Raw genomic sequence first — 15,612 nt, 5'->3', positions numbered from 1 at the left:
GGGTCAGGGCAATCCCAAGCACGACTATAGGCTGGGTGAGGAATGGATGGAGAGCAGCCCTGAGGAGAAGGACTTGGGGGTGTTGGTTGAAGCTCAGCATGAGCCAGCAGTGGCGCTTGCAGCCCAGAAAGCCAACCGTGTCCTGGGCTGCATCAAAAGAAGAGGTGATTCTCCCCCTCTACTCTTCTCTTGTGAGACCCCACCTGGCGTACTGCGTCCAGCTCTGGGGGGCCCAGTACAGGAGAGACATGGAGCTGTTGGAATGAGTCCAGAGCAGGCCACGAAGCTGATCAGAGGGCTGGAGCACCTCTCCTATGAGGACAGGCGGAGAGAGTTGGGGTTGTTCAGCCTGGAGAAAAGGCGACTCCGGGGAGATCTAATTGCGGCTTTCCAGTTTCTGAAGGGAGCCTACAGGAAAGATGGTGAGGGACTGTTTATCAGGGAGTGTAGTGACAGGACAAGGGGTAATGGGTTTAAACTAAGAGAAGGTCGATTTAGATTAGATGTTAGAAAGAAATTCTTTACTGTTAAGAGTGGTGAGGTGCTGGAACAGGTTGCCCAGAGAGGCTGTGGAGGCCCCATGCCTGGAAGTGTTTAAGACCAGGTTGGATGAGGCTTTGGGCAATGTGGTCTAGTGGAGGGTGTCCCTGCGCATGGCAGGGGGGTTGGAACTAGATGATCATTCTATAATTCTAAGATTCATGCAATGAGAGTGTACAGGCAGGTGGTGAGATGGGATGGGCAGAGGATGTTCTGTGCTGGGGCGTGAGGTGAAAGAGACAATGCAGGGCTCTTTCTGGATCTCAGTAAGAAAGGCTTAATAACAAATAGCTTAATAAAATAGCTCTTTTAATAATATAAAAAAAAAGAATATAGATAGCAAGTAAATCGTATGTCCCTTCAGATGCTGAGTACCCTGTGCTCGTGCAGCATCAGGTGGAGCCCAGATGGGTGGTTTTCCCATGGTGCTGCTCAGATCCTGTCTGTGGAGAAGTTCCTTGGGTTTTTTTGGTCGTTCAAGCTAGTATATGATTTTCTTGTAAGAAATCAACTCTAGTAATCATTTCTACTGTCAAACAGAATGGAGGCTCACATGAGAACTCCTTGCTGCACTTCTGGGTAAATAGGAGGACAGGCAGGTGGTATAATCACAGGTGTGGATTGGGAGCTGCGTGCAGGATCGTCGGTTACCCCAAGCCAGCTGGGTTTGTCCTGCAGCCAAGGAGTTGTGCAGCACAGCCTGGAGCCATGCTGCACAGGCAGCACAGGCCTGGGCCTACTCAGGTTAACTGTTAGGTGGATCACCGGCTCCTTGATGGTCTCCTGGCCAGGATCAGTTTGGGGGCCCTGCCCAAATGTGTGTTTTGGTGGCCATGGGGCCCTGTTGTTAGGTACCTGCCCAAATGCAGCACAAGCTGCCCGCTGCAGATGTGACTGGTTAGAAAATGGTTCCTACGGCTTAGGTTTGGCATGTAGGATCACGGAGCAGAAGATCTGCAGATATCTAGGTCCAGCTCAATGTATGACATAAATCCATCATACATTTTGCAGAGATAAGGGCTGACTACTGCATAGGTAGGACATTGTTATTTAGTCAGCACTGCAGTACTGAAATAGCGGAGGCTTTAAAAATGGTGCATTTCCTTTCCTTCAAGGATCTTCATCTTCCCTATAAAGTAGTTTCCCTTTCCAAGGCAGCTGCATCATGTCCTGCTGGCTCTTCAGGCAACCCCCTGCCCCTGCTAGATGCCTGCTTCCAGCTTCTCAGTTCTGCTGTGAGCAGGCTGGAGGGACAGCTTCAGAGTGTGGCCTCCTCCCTCCTGGCCTCTGGTTGTCCGCAGCTCTTGCCGTAGTAGTTTGCATGCAAAATCTGCTGTGTGCAGCCCAGTTATCTTAATGTTTCTCTCTGTTCAGTGAATTAGCAGCTGGCAGTTAGCTTGCCCGCTCCTTTTTCTCTCATCTCTGCTATCTAAAGGATTTACATAAATATCCTAAAGCACTTTGCTGTCGAGTATGTGAATATGCTGCATCAGGGACGCTGATTTGTGGAAATGAAAAGGCTATTTTAATTCCTAGAACTTGACAGTCCAGGATTAGACCATTAGCAGTCAGATCACTTCCTGTGGTTTCACTGCTGTCCTGCTGTTTCCTCCTTTGCATGCTTGTAAATCTGAATACAAAAGCATACATGTACTGGTAGGTTTTTGCAATGTGTCAGTAAAGATGCTTTTTACTGTTTGGCCTGTGGAAGTGTGTGTTCCCTCTTCCCTCCATTTCATTATACCTTAAAGAACAAAAACCTCAGAATTTAAAACAGGAGCCTCTTACTGACTTTCTTACTCCTTTTCTTTCTTTTGGAGTGCCTGATGCATGCAACAGTCAGTGCTTTTTAATGCTGCTTAAAAGAAAAAAGGTTGCCCTCTCACAGAGGGATGGGTGGCAAACAGAGTTTGAACATACTCAACTGCTTCTCCTGCTGGCAGTTTTCTCCCATGGTGAGAGCAGGGAGGCACTGACACCTGCCCTGCTCAGCGCCCAAGTGATGGGGGGACAGGGTTGGGCAGCAGAGGCCTGGGCCGCTCTGCGGGATGGTGTCAGTGGAAGAGTTTCATGGCAAGAGGGGGCAATGTTAACCCCAGGGATTTTTTTCAGAGTGCAAGTTACTAAGATTCCGGGGCGGCCTTTCTGGAGAAGAGGCCAAGAACCTTCTGGCAGGAGGGATTGGTGGAGTTGTTTGAACAGTGGCAGTCTGATGCCTCTTTTACTGCTAACAATTTTGGAGTTAGAAATTTCATAGCAAAGCAAGTGAGAAGGTCTGCCTTACATGGTGTTCAGGAGAAGGTAACCCATACAAAATCCTAGCAGGCTTTATTCAGATGGCCTTGCCTCCATCTTGGGGCTGTCACAAGGTTTAAGGGATGTATATCCTTATCCTCGTGCTTTTTTAGTTTTGCATCAACAGGAGTAGTTAGTCCTTTTCTCTCCATCCCCCAAAAAGCCAATATGAAAAGTTAAAAGACTGAAGTCCGCTGAGCAGCTGCTTCTGATCTGCTGCTGGATATGGGTCACAGAAATGTGATCACTATGTCTCCTGCAAATCTTGCCACTCTCAAAGAGTTGTAGGATGCAGAGTGATTTTTTTTTTTTCTTCCGATGGCAAGAGTGAAAAGGCAATGACAGAAGAGTGTAGATGTGCATGAGCTGACAATAGTCAGGTAGATAGAGTTTGGAGTGTGTGTGCCCGAAACAGCTGAAATAAATCTGTTTTCATCTGACAGTGACCTAGGCAAAGATGTCAGCCTTTCTCTTTGTACGTTACATCTGCAGGTCTGTGATGCTTCCTTGATTTTAATTATTAAGTCTGCAGCATTTTAAGTGTTAAACTACTACACATCCTAAGTCATTACTTTTTATAGTAGAATTCTGGAAAAGTTACTGTACAATAAAATGACTAAAAATCCCAAATAACCAGGCATAATAAAATTAACAAACTAGTAGTGGTGGATACAGATGCATTTGCAAGACATTTCCTTCTGTTCCAAGAGTTTTATGTCATGATTTGACTGCAGCATGCTACCTGTGCCTTTGGGAGTGGTAAGTTCTGTAGTGTGATCCTGAACAAGTCTGACTCGCCAAGAGAAGTCTCCTTGACCTATGGTGAACATACTTCACCATTGCTATGATGAAGGCACTTTGTCACAGTCGTCTTGTTAGTGATGTCAAATAACTTATATGAAGCGTGAATGATGTGTTGGAAAAATTAATTTTGTCAGGTATACTTATGACAAGGGTAGCTAACATCTCAGAAGGGATAGTTTACAAGCACTTGCACAATTATCCCAATTGTTTTGTTGCATACTTAATTATGTTTATTCATGGATGAAGCTGTGATTTCTGTCTGGAACTATAAGGTTCATCTCTGATAGCCATCATGAAAAACAAAATTACTCTTCTAGAACCGCCTTTCTTTTCTGTGAAGAATGTAATCTTAAGTCTTTAGAATCCTGATAAAATTGTGAATGCATGTGTGTTTATAATATATGTACCCATAGAGTTCTTCGTTTTTCTTTTAAGTTAAATCTCAGAGTACTACACTTTACAGTGCATGTGTTTTGCAATACTTTCAAGAAAAGGAGAACAGAGTTGAGTCAACTGACTGAATTCTCTTTATGTGTGTTTGTTAATTAATAGGACAGGTATTTTTGTGTTATGGAAAAGGACTTTTGATTTTACTAGTCAAGGCTATTCATTTGAATTTGTTAGAACTGGATTTTGGTGATGGGTAGCTGGGAAGAGCATATACATACCTATCTTAGTTTTCTTTACAGAGTTCAGAATCTTTCTAATAATGATCAGTAAATTCACTTCATTACTATTAATATTAATTGCGTGGATATGTGCATTAAGCGACCTAGAGAATACATTGACATACCAGTAGTGCCTCTGGCATGTTGCATACTAAAACACAGGGAAATAACTGATCAGATTATTCTTTTCTAACACTACCTGTCTCATATTTGAAATCTTTTAAGTAAGTTAAAATTAAGTGGTGCTAAGAACAGTTCGAGCTTTAACTTCTCAGATTTAAATTTTCCTTGAGGTTTTGTTGTTTGATGAGTCTTGTAAGTTTGATTTCTGAAGTTCCTGGCTTCTCCCTGTAGGCAACTTCCCACTTCTGTTCATGGCTCAGCTTTTTCTCTTTATGCTTTCTGCTATGTCTAGTAAGGGGCTCCTCTAATTTGTCAGCTTTAGGAAGTGAGTCAGGGTCCTCAATGGATGATAAACTGCTTATGGTGAACTATACCCATTTCTTGACCGAGAGATAATCAGCATATTTTTTAACTCTTCTAGTCTGGTGTGAGATGCAAAATTCTCCAATCACTTCTTTGAATTTTTGCTTAATACAAAAGGAGGCAAAAAGATGTTAAGATGATGATCAGCCCTTACATCCAGGATAAAACTTGCATTTTGCTACAGTTATATATGAGCAGTCCTTATTGTCTGGTGGAGTTCATGAACTTTACAAAACCTATCTGTAGACAATTGTAAATTCAGCATCTTGAAAAGCATGCATATGGAAGTAAGGTAAAATGTGTGTTGTGATGTTAACTGTTGAAAATTAACAATGCACCTGCTAATAGTAACCCCATTTCACAAAATAATTGCCTTCTACATTTGACTTACTGAAACTTTATTGTTTAAAACCCCCATTTATTCTGTTACACCATCCATGTACAGACAACCCAGGTGCTGTCATCTAAGAAGGAATAGGTAAGGGCTATTGTTCATTAACAGTAAAATGATTCATTGAGAGTAAAAAGATAATTAAGGGGTTTATAGCTAAATAACTGAAGATATGAACTGAAAGATAATTTTAGCATATTGCAAATTTGCATTGAATGTAAGTATAAATTCCACAGAAAATTGTATGTGTAAAACAATAAAAATGAGACAGTGAACATAGGAATATCTTGGGTGTATTTAAGTCCTAAATAAAGCTGCTTAATATTTATTGCAGATTTTTAAAATCCTTACCTAAAAGCTAAGATACCTTTTTTCCTCCTATTAATCTCCACACATGGTGAAAACTCCCACTTTGGTTTGGTGTTTTGCTCCTTCTCCCCTGCCAAAAAACTTAGCAAAACTTGAGGGTTATAGATTTCCTTCAGGCAGTACTTGGGTCTGGTTCGCCTACTTGAAGAATTGATTCTAACTTGAGTCATCATCAGCCTTGGTGCGCGCTTGCTGGCTGCTTGCTGGTACCCCTCAGCCTGGGGTTGGCTTTCACAGGAACAACCAACACTTTCTCTGCTATTTTTCAAGTCTGTTTTCTAAAATCCTTTGTTCTCCCCCCAAAGTTAAGGTGATCAAACACTTACCATCACCTTGTCATCATCTTTTCCTCTCTTCCTTTTCCACAGGACCTCTCTCTTCCTACCTGTTTATAGATACCATCCTTCAATTCTTTCCTAGATTGAACAGTCAAACATTTTTTATTGCAGTTACTTCATTTACTCTTCTCAAAAGTAAAATACATTGCTGCTGCTATTATCCAATGTTTTAGAAGACCCCTGCACAATACTGCTGTGCTCTCTGCACTCACAAGAAACAGTATCAAAATATACCAGGATGTTATTAGTAATAAAAATTCAGATTGTTTGGGCACAAAATCCTTTTAATATATTTCAGGGCTCAAAAGTCGATACATATGCATTGTTGATAAAGTATCAACTGCTTCTGGGTTGTAGGCAGAAGTGGTTCCCAAGAGTTTGGTGGGAGCTGTGGGAATGGGCATTTCCATGCAGTAGTTGCATAAGATCGAGACCTGCCCCTGGTTCAGCTGAGCGACCACCCAGGTGATTGCTGCTGATTTCACTAGTTGGAGTGAGACCCCAGGGCCAGTTCTCATTTGGCAGAGCCTGAAACATGAAGTCAGTGGTTGCGGATGAGGCATGTGAAGGAACACGTGCGAGGGAGGTGTGCAGCTGGGCCGTCGTGTGCTGGGGATGCTGAGGAGATGATGCTGTGCTACAGCGGTGTTATGGAAGGCGTGAAGGAAAACTGTTGTTTGCATTCACCAGCTGTCAGAAAGCTGTGACCCATGATAGTTTGCCTGTGGTGTCTAGAGTGACAGTGACTGTGTTGTGGCTTATAACTTGCCCGGGATAAGCCTAGGATCCTGCCGCTATCCTTAACTTGGAGGGTGGGGGAAGGTACAAGAAAAATGTCCCCTTCCCCCTTTGTTTGTTTGGTGGAGGTCGGTTGACTGGCTTATTTCTCCATGTTGCTACTTTCTGTAAGGGAAGAATTGTAGCAAATATTTAAGTTGATGATCAAATACATTAAAATCAAAAACATTTGTATCACTGACCTCGATGTAGCCAGGTAACTGCGTTATCCCCGGGGGACTGTAACAGCTCCCTTTGTAACAGGAGACAAGTTCTTATTTTTCAAAGAGAAGATTGTTAGGCATCATCTGCTGTTAGTGTGGAACCTGAACAATTCATCCGACACTGACAGGCTTATGTAATTCTTACAACCATTTATCAAATCAGTTAAATTGCTTAATTCTTGTATGTGCAGTGCTTCTTCTCCAGATCAACGGTTAAGACTAATGCACAAAGGAGATAATTTTCAGCAGTATTAGATGGGAACACCTACATAAAAGAAATGTTTCGTAATGCAAAGATCTTGGGATGTTAGATAGCAACAGTGTTGATACAAGTGTGAAAAGGAATGTAGAGGAATGGATTAATTCCAGTTACCTCTAATTACCTCTAGCAAAGTTTAGAATATTTTGGTATGTTTCATTCCAGAGTAATTTTTTTACTACAAAGTTAATTTTTTCTGCCTCTTCCTCTGCTTGTGAGAAGAAGAAACATTAATATCTCTTCGTATTGTTGTACAGACCACTTTCTGATTCGGAACAGATCAACTTCTTAAAGAAAACAAGACTATATATTCAGCAGCAGAGGTACGATGAAGCGGTAAGTCTGTTTTTGCTGTATGCCTTCTATAAACTTTTTACAGGAACTTTTATTATATGTAAATGTTTAGATTTAACTTGAAGTGAAACTGGGAAATAACTTTTTTCCTTCCTTATGATACACCTCATTAACACAAATAAAATCCCACTGTAAGTCTCCAAAATTTTGCATTTTGACATCAGTTCTAGTCAATAATACTGACTTGCTGTATTTTTTTCTTCATACTTCTTAAGCTGTTTGTGACCATTCCATATTATACTAACACAGAGTGTATGTTTTTCTTTTCCCCTGTAGAAAAGGGTAAGTTGAGAGAGAAACTGAGGAATGTAGTTCATGTTCACACTTCTTAGGCTGCTAGTTGCATGAAAAAAAGTATGATGTCTTGCTCCATCATAGTTCCTGCTTTGCTTTGTTCTTTTACCTGAACCAGCTGTTCTTGTTTTTAATTTCACGTTTCAGTTTGTCAGAGACTGGGAACCATCTGTGCTTCCCAGTACAGGTATTACTTTCTCAAGTGTTTGCTACTACTTACTGTGCGACAGGGTACTTGATGGGTGCAGTTCACCAGTGCTTGTATTCTGACATTCACAGAAATAATTTGTAGAGCTAAATGATACAAAGAAGTCTTTCATTTTAGCAGGTTTAGTTTGGTCACTGACTTTTGTGTTTAAAAGTACATTAAAAAGTTGAATATGTAAGATTACATTTAATCTGCTGGATGCATGGAAGGATGTTCCATTATGTGTTAGGATTCAGCTCTTCTTTTTCCCTAATATGTTTCTCAGAGTAATAAATTACTATTTTATGCACAGGACAGCTAAATCTATTTTATACCTTGTGCCTTTTTATTTACCTCATTGTAAATCGGAAATAGCTCAGTTTAAATCAATGGATTTATTTTGCTGTAGGAGCAAGTTTTCTTTTTGGTTTGCTAATACTACTACTTGACTGTCACACACATACTTAGAGGAGACATTTTACATTTCAGCAGTAGAACCTGCGACTTTGTGTTGTTGGTTATATATAAATTTTACCTGTTGTTCACTTGAGTGCCCCATGTGTTCAAGTTCACTCTTGATCACTAACACATCTGGCTTGTGCCTGTGCCCTGGTTATCCTCGGCTTCCTGCACATCGCAATGCAGAAAGGTTGGTGCATTGCCAGCTGCTGGAGTATAGATGATTCTTTGTTTCCTCAACTCTGCAGCTCTGTGCATTGGAAATAATGCATTCATAATTGTATCCTGAGGAATGATGTGATTTTGGGTGAGCTTGCCCATTGGCAGACTTATCATGTCTGCAGTTGTTGACATGGCTTTTTCTGTTGATTCTGGCTATTAAGTCCCAACTGGATACCTGGACATATAAAGAAGAATCATCATGTATACTCAACTTACACTCTTCCTTACAGATCTTTTAATGACCAGAGAATCCTCTGTGACCACAAGTTACCCAGCTGAGCTTCCCATCTCTGGGTAAATCACAGGGGTCAGCACACCTCTGTGTAAGGAATGACATGGTGGGAAAAACCACTCTCTTTATCATGGTGTCTCCCCAGTGGAGGGACTGAGTGAGGGGACCTGTGATTAGACTGGGTACAACCCTTCTTGTGTCCAAATGCTTTGCGTTCTCAAAGGCCCAAACAACTGTCTTGTGAATGAAACTGGGGCTCCAGTTCAGTCTCTGAATTCACCTCTGGTGCTTAGGCAAAGCACTGGGAGTATCAGGTACTAATGAAATGGAGGACATCAAACCCCAGGAAGCAGGTATTAGAGAGTGGAGACTGACCATATTTTAGCTCCATCCATAATCCTCTTCCTCCTATGTAAATGTTGTGCCTTCAGAAGCATGTGACTGTTTTTTTGGGAGGTCACTTATAGTGAAATATATATATATATGATCAAATGCTCATGGGAAAGATATGCTTGGTAGTAGGTGGTGTTCAAGGTGTGCTATCTGCGTAGCTTTCACCATCTGACCACTACCATGGCTGGGGGGGGAACAAAGGAGTCAAATGATGGTTGACTTTATGTCCAACAGGAGTGCAAAGCAGTGTGTAGTCCAGCAGTTGGTGCTGGCCCAAACAGTGTACCTGTGTGCAGGGAAAGACATGCATGCCAAGAGTGGCGGAGCTGCTTGAGCTCCATTTGTTGCCAGGTCAATTTGTGAAATGGAGTTTACACTATTCTAAACTTTTGCTTATATGTTTCGTCTGCCTCTAGGTATCTTTATGCAAAACCCTGATTAACCTTGCTTTGAAAGGCTTGTCTTATTACCATACTTACGATAGATTATTCCTGGGTCTGAGTATTGCAATGGGCTTTGTGGGCTGGACGACTTACGTGATTTTGGTGATTATCAAGACCCATACCAATTTGACCAAGACTGTCCAGACTAATAACAAGGTAGGTCAGAAACATGCAATGATTTTTTTTTTTTCCTATCATTTTTCAGCATTATAGGTATGCTCAGTCTCTTTGGTGTGGGAGATCAAATTGCACACCTTCCACTTCTTTGAACTTCATATGGAAACTGGCAAACTGTGGAGTTTTCTAGCTGCTGTAATTCTGTGTAGTGTTACTGTTTGGTCCATTTATTAGGATCAGTATTCCTACGCTGTGTAAGTCTTGAGTGTGCAATACAGTGCTTTCTCACTTTTTTCCTTCCTACAGCTGTGCATTTTACTAGATGCTAATGCAAGTGTAAGCAAACATAGTGATTTAAAATAGTTAGAGGATTTGTCTTTAAACAGAAGTCAATTTTCAGCATTAATTGTACTAAAGTCAGCACTCTGTTGTAGTAATACTTGTTTGGAAGAATACAGGCTTCAGACTTCCTTTTTGATTCTTCTTCTTTACGGTAAGGCAAAAAAAAAAATTAGCATGTAAATGATTTTATTCCTGTTCCTCTTTGGCAATGTGAAATCAGTTTTCAGAAGCTGTGCAGTCCAATCATGGCATTTTTAAAATGTATAACCTGTTTTAATAGAAAGGTGAACTGTGGTTTCACAGATTGGCTTGCTCTCTTGCTCTTTGATTTGCAAGGTTGCAGCAGAAGACATCAAAGCTCATTTCAACAACTTTATCATGGTTTGATTTTTCACAAAGTACAAAATCCTAGGAAATTCATTTACTTTCAGTCATTCATCAGGAAAAAAAGATAGCTCAAAAAGGTGAACAGGCAAAAAGCTAGCATTTCATTAGAGAAGGATTAAAGCCTTGTGGGGGGGGACACAACTCTCCCAAACTTCAAGAATTTGTTTCAGAATAAAAGGAATTGTTTCATTTGGTAATGTAAATGAGAATAAGCACTCACTTTGCATCTTTACTGCCTTCAATATATTACTCTGAGAAAATTCCTATCATGCTATCTTGAGGTTTTTACTACTGGCTGAAATGAGATAGTCTTGGCCTTTAATGAAAATAATCAAACAAAATTGAAATGGAAAATATTCAAAGTGCTGTACTGCATGATTTAGGTTTTCTTTCATCAAATAACCGAGAAGAAATAATCCAAGATGCAGGTTATGTTAGATATGAACAAAGTAATTACAATAAATACACTGAGTATTGGGCATATTAATAACTACATTAAGGAAAAACTTCAAATTTTTAGTTGACATCAGATTTTCATTTGGTATATTGATTTTATTTGTTGAAGACAAATTTTATGCTAGTGAGACTGGGAAAAAAAATGCTTTCTTAGCTCTTTGTCTATAGAATTTTTCTTTCCCCAGTTTTAGTAAGAGGCCCTTTTCTGTAAAAACCTTTTTTAGTGTTCCTAAATACTTAGAGGATCACAGTGTGAGGCTAATGCTTCATATATGGAGGTTATTTGGTTTAAAACTAATATTGGAGCTACTTAAAGAATTTTGCTGAGAAACTAATCTACCATTGACAAATAGTCTTCTGCAAAGCACAGCCTTATAAAATCTGAAAGGAGCCTCTGAATAATGAAACTGCATATCCTGTATATATCATCTTTAAAAGTTTTTGGCTTCTTATGTTGCATATGAAAAAACTTTTTTTCTTTTAGACTAGTGTGTTGTTTTGCTTAGCAAGAAACCTAACCTTTTAATCTATTTTTAAACATCCACAGAAAATGCAAATCTGGTTTGCATTTTCAATGCATGACCAACCATAGTGGACTCTCTAATATTTATGTGTCTATATTGAATAAAATGTTGTTTGTATGTGTTTACTCATTCAATGATAAATTATATTGTGAGCATATCATATCTATACATATTCCTTCTGTCTATATGTCAGCAAATGTAAAATTTAAAACTAATAAAATTGTATTAGGTCAGCTTTCTATATGACATTTTTTCTTACTTTAATGGCATATCTTAGCAGAAATTCTATCTTAAAAATCATTTAGAACTTGCATTTGCTGTCAGTTTAGATCAAGGCAGTTGTATGTCAGTTACCAGGGAGGTGGGGGGAATGACCAGAAAAAATGCTAACCCATCCATGTGAACTGCTAATTGAATGTCTTTTCTTCTCAGCATATTTAACATAGTTGCATATCTGTCTACATAACTCATTCAAAGAAACTGGCATTCATGTAGAAGAAAACACTGTCTTCAGTCATTATCTACACAATACACTGAAGACTGCTGAGTCACTAAAGCTGCCTTTGCTATGTCAAGTTGCAATACATAAAGATAAAATTGTTTATTTAAAACTTGTACATAATCTTCCCTTACCAGTAATTCTTCTGCTATCTGAATGTCCCTACATAAGGAAGAGTAGTTCACTGACCAGGTAGAAGGCAAATGCAGTGATTGTTTAAATGCTCCTCTTTGTACGAACAAGAGATTGCTGCTGCCTGATGATTCAGGACTAGCCTACCTGTCTGAGACTACCCATTTTAAAAATTTCCTTTGTCTCTTTGATGTTCCTACTTATAACTATCTCAGTCCAAGAATGTATTTCTTTGAGTACATTGTAGGTTATGATTAAATATAACAACAGTTCTAGCTATGCTAGGAACCTTTTAGTGCCGTACAACTCTAGTCCTCTGTTGTATTCTGAAATTGTAGGTTCTTTGAGTAAGGCCATCTCTCCTGTGAAAGGCTGGTTGCAAGCCTCCTTCAGTAGCTGTCCCTAGATCCTGAAGAGTTGGGTTTTTTTCCACTAGGAGTTAATGCTTTGTATTTAATTAGTTCTCTTACAACTGTCTCAAGCAGGAAGAGCAAACATGTGCTAATGGAATTTTCATTAAACATTTTGACTGTAATGCTATGAACTTGAACTCAAAAGGTTACACTCCAAGTCTGGTTTTAGAATCTAAATTTAAGAGAGTTCTTTTATCCAAGACCCTGACTTCCAATGGATTTCAAATATCCATTGAACATAAAAAACATTGCATACATTGGGCTTGCAGATTGTACAAGTGTGCCTTGCCAGTGCTGATTTTACTGCACAATTTTATGTAGAGACATATTTAGAATTAGATCTTCAAATCTTACTGTTGGGTTTTTTTCATCTGGCTGGAAACAGTGTCCAGAGTTGTGTACATAGACACAAGGCAGCTTCAGTGGCTCTGTTAAAATAACATTTGCTTTACTGTGTAACTAACAAATGGAAAATAGTGTGTAGATTAAAACATTTTATTACTGTCTCAGGAATGTTTGTTCAACCATTTGTTTTTCAGGAATCTACTGTTCTCTTCTACGGTTTTGCCTTTGTTGGAATGGTAATTGTATTTTTCCTGTTGATTCAAACATGTCCTTGGACATACTACGTATACTGTCTCTTGCCAGTACCACTTTGGTATGCAGTTGTGAGAGAGTAAGTAAAGAATACATTTTACAAAGAATGTTTTATAAAACCATGCCTGTGCTTCCTTTTTGTTGACAATTAATTTTTTTTCATAAGTTTGGGAGAAAAAGTTAGATTAATTTTATTGAACTTCCTGAAATGCTTTCTGAGACATTCCAGAGGACTCTGGTTTATATTTCACTTGACAAATAAAGTAGTTTCCAAACAGACTGATACAGATGCCAATTCTAGAAGATATCTTTTCTATCAGCAAAAATAAATTAATGTCTTTCCAAGACAAAATGCTTTTAGTTCTCTTATAGCTGTAGCAAAAGGGTGCTAAAATCTTGGGCAAATACCTGTAGCAGCAATTTCTTTTGTAAAATGAGACAGGTTGTTCCTTTTCTTCAGTAATTTTGAAATAGTGTGATCCTGCAAAGTGTCAAGTATGCTGAACTCCAGCTGCTTTTGGAGATGTGCTAGTCATGTTGAGGATTGTGCTCTGATATTGAAACAAACTTGTTTTGTTTGGGTCTCTTTTATTCCAAATCCAAAAATACTTGTTAGCTTCTGATTTCTATTACTTACCTAATCTGCTGGCAATTCTGTAGATGCCAACTCGGTATTATTCAGAGAAAATGAGACCAACCGCAGTTAGATAATGAGCTGCCTCATAAAAAACTGGAAAAGTTAACTGGGGATTTTTTTCTCTCTCTAAAGCTTCTGAATGTTTCATCACTTATGATGGACATTAAGCACAGCATAACCAAAAATGTTCATAAACTCAGAGTCGATTTGGATAAAGAGTAATCTGAAGCTTGTCCAAATACTGGCGAAGATGTGCCAGAAATGGGAGGGGAAAAAGCTGGAGGGTTTTATTGTAGATTTTATATCAAGTAAAACTGGGCGGACAGAGCCTCAGGCCATCGCCCACTCTGTTTCTAAACAGCAGGCAGGATCAGCAATACCTGAAACATGTTTTATGCTCTGACCCCCTCCCTGCCCTTCAAGGGTAAAATCCTATGATTATTTTTTTTAAATAATTACTGTCGTCATCTATCATTTTGAACAGACTTCCTGTTATTCAAGACCTTGCCACAAATCTCTTGTCACTTCATATTGGTCAGTCTATAGGATTCGTCTTGGTTTGTGTACTGGGAATTGAAATACTAGTAAGTATTTTATCCACATGTATCAACAGAGTATCTCATTGCTAGCATTCTACCTTTTTGAGGAATTTTAAATTTTATTAATGTGCTTGTTTTTCAGTCTTCTGTTGGATTTTTTTTTTATTAGGTCTTCAGCTTTTTCTACCGCTCTACACTTACTGTTGGTCTTCTTGTCTTTGCTGGCTGGCCAGTGATCACACAGCTGTGGGTTCAAGCAAAGGTACTGTATTGCTTTGCTTAAAGAGCATTTTAAATGGCTAACAGCTGATTTGCATCTTAGGATGTGGTCTCTTCAGAATGCTGCTTTAGATTCTTGTTCAGTTATGCTCTTACTCTGATCTCTGTCATGAGCAGCATGTAGCAAGGCAAGGGAATTTAATATAATCTGGATAGATCTGTTATACAAGATAAGTAATAAGACTGCTTAAGAATTTCGGAGTAGCTATGAGTTAACAGTTTTCTTTTGTTAATGATAACTAAAAAATGCTGGACTTAAAGTATGAAATGCACATCGTTTATCAAATTGTCACAGTGGCAAAAGCATTGACACACATGGTTGGTGAAAGTGCCACCATTCAAGTAATATGATAATTTATTGAAAAAAAAATGATAACTGAAAAATGCTTGTCAATCCATATTATCTGCAATCAGCTGGCATACATTGTTCCTCAGAGGCAGCTTTCTGTACTGTTTTTTTTCCAGGAAAAAACCTCCGCTTTTGTAGATATGGGTGTGAAGTGGCACAACCTTTAATATAAGAGACATTTCTTCCATTCATTTATTCAAACATCTCTTATTTCACAGGATACCTAAAACCTAGAGTACTGGGGTAACATTAACATTTTAAATAAAACAAAAAAAATGACAGTCAAATTGCTAAGTCTTGCTCTGCAAGAACTGTCAAGATGGAGGCTTGTACATCTTTATTTACAAATTTTTTTATTCTGTTCGAGTAATCGTGTAACTTGTCTTAAAGTTGAGTATACACAAAAGATGTTTTGTAGCACTGAAAATTTCCTTCTAGGAACGTGAATCTGACTTAAAGTTTTCAAGCTCAAGTGGTACAGCTCTTAATGTCTTTATTTAGAGTAAAATACCTTGGATGGGTTTGGGTTTTTTCTCCTAGCAAAGAATTTAGAGAACTGCTTAGATGATTATGGTGGTTAAATCAAATGGCATTCAGATTCAAAGA

The 15,612-nt window shown here is 39.1% G+C and overlaps 1 protein-coding gene across 13 annotated transcripts in view; it reads left to right on the top strand.

Annotated features, from left to right (window-relative positions):
* The window catches only part of PIGN (phosphatidylinositol glycan anchor biosynthesis class N), a 106,370-nt gene that overhangs the window by 54,392 nt on the left and 36,366 nt on the right, over positions 1-15,612 (top strand). For all 13 annotated transcript variants that reach the window (XR_012833916.1, XR_012833913.1, XR_012833914.1 and 10 more), the window contains exons 13-17: positions 7,409-7,487; positions 9,709-9,891; positions 13,145-13,281; positions 14,324-14,423; positions 14,548-14,640. Coding sequence is in view for 9 of the 13 variants with exons in the window: in XM_075744894.1 (XP_075601009.1) it covers positions 7,409-7,487; positions 9,709-9,891; positions 13,145-13,281; positions 14,324-14,423; positions 14,548-14,640 (592 nt within the window). In the remaining 4 variants the exon portion in view is untranslated. The remainder of the gene's footprint in view (positions 1-7,408; positions 7,488-9,708; positions 9,892-13,144; positions 13,282-14,323; positions 14,424-14,547; positions 14,641-15,612) is intronic.

This window comes from Balearica regulorum, chromosome 2 (genome assembly GCF_011004875.1).
Source record: "Balearica regulorum gibbericeps isolate bBalReg1 chromosome 2, bBalReg1.pri, whole genome shotgun sequence".
Classification (NCBI taxonomy): Eukaryota; Metazoa; Chordata; class Aves; order Gruiformes; family Gruidae; genus Balearica; species Balearica regulorum.
Note: the sequence above shows the minus strand (reverse complement) of the source record. Positions and strands in the feature narration are given on the sequence as shown.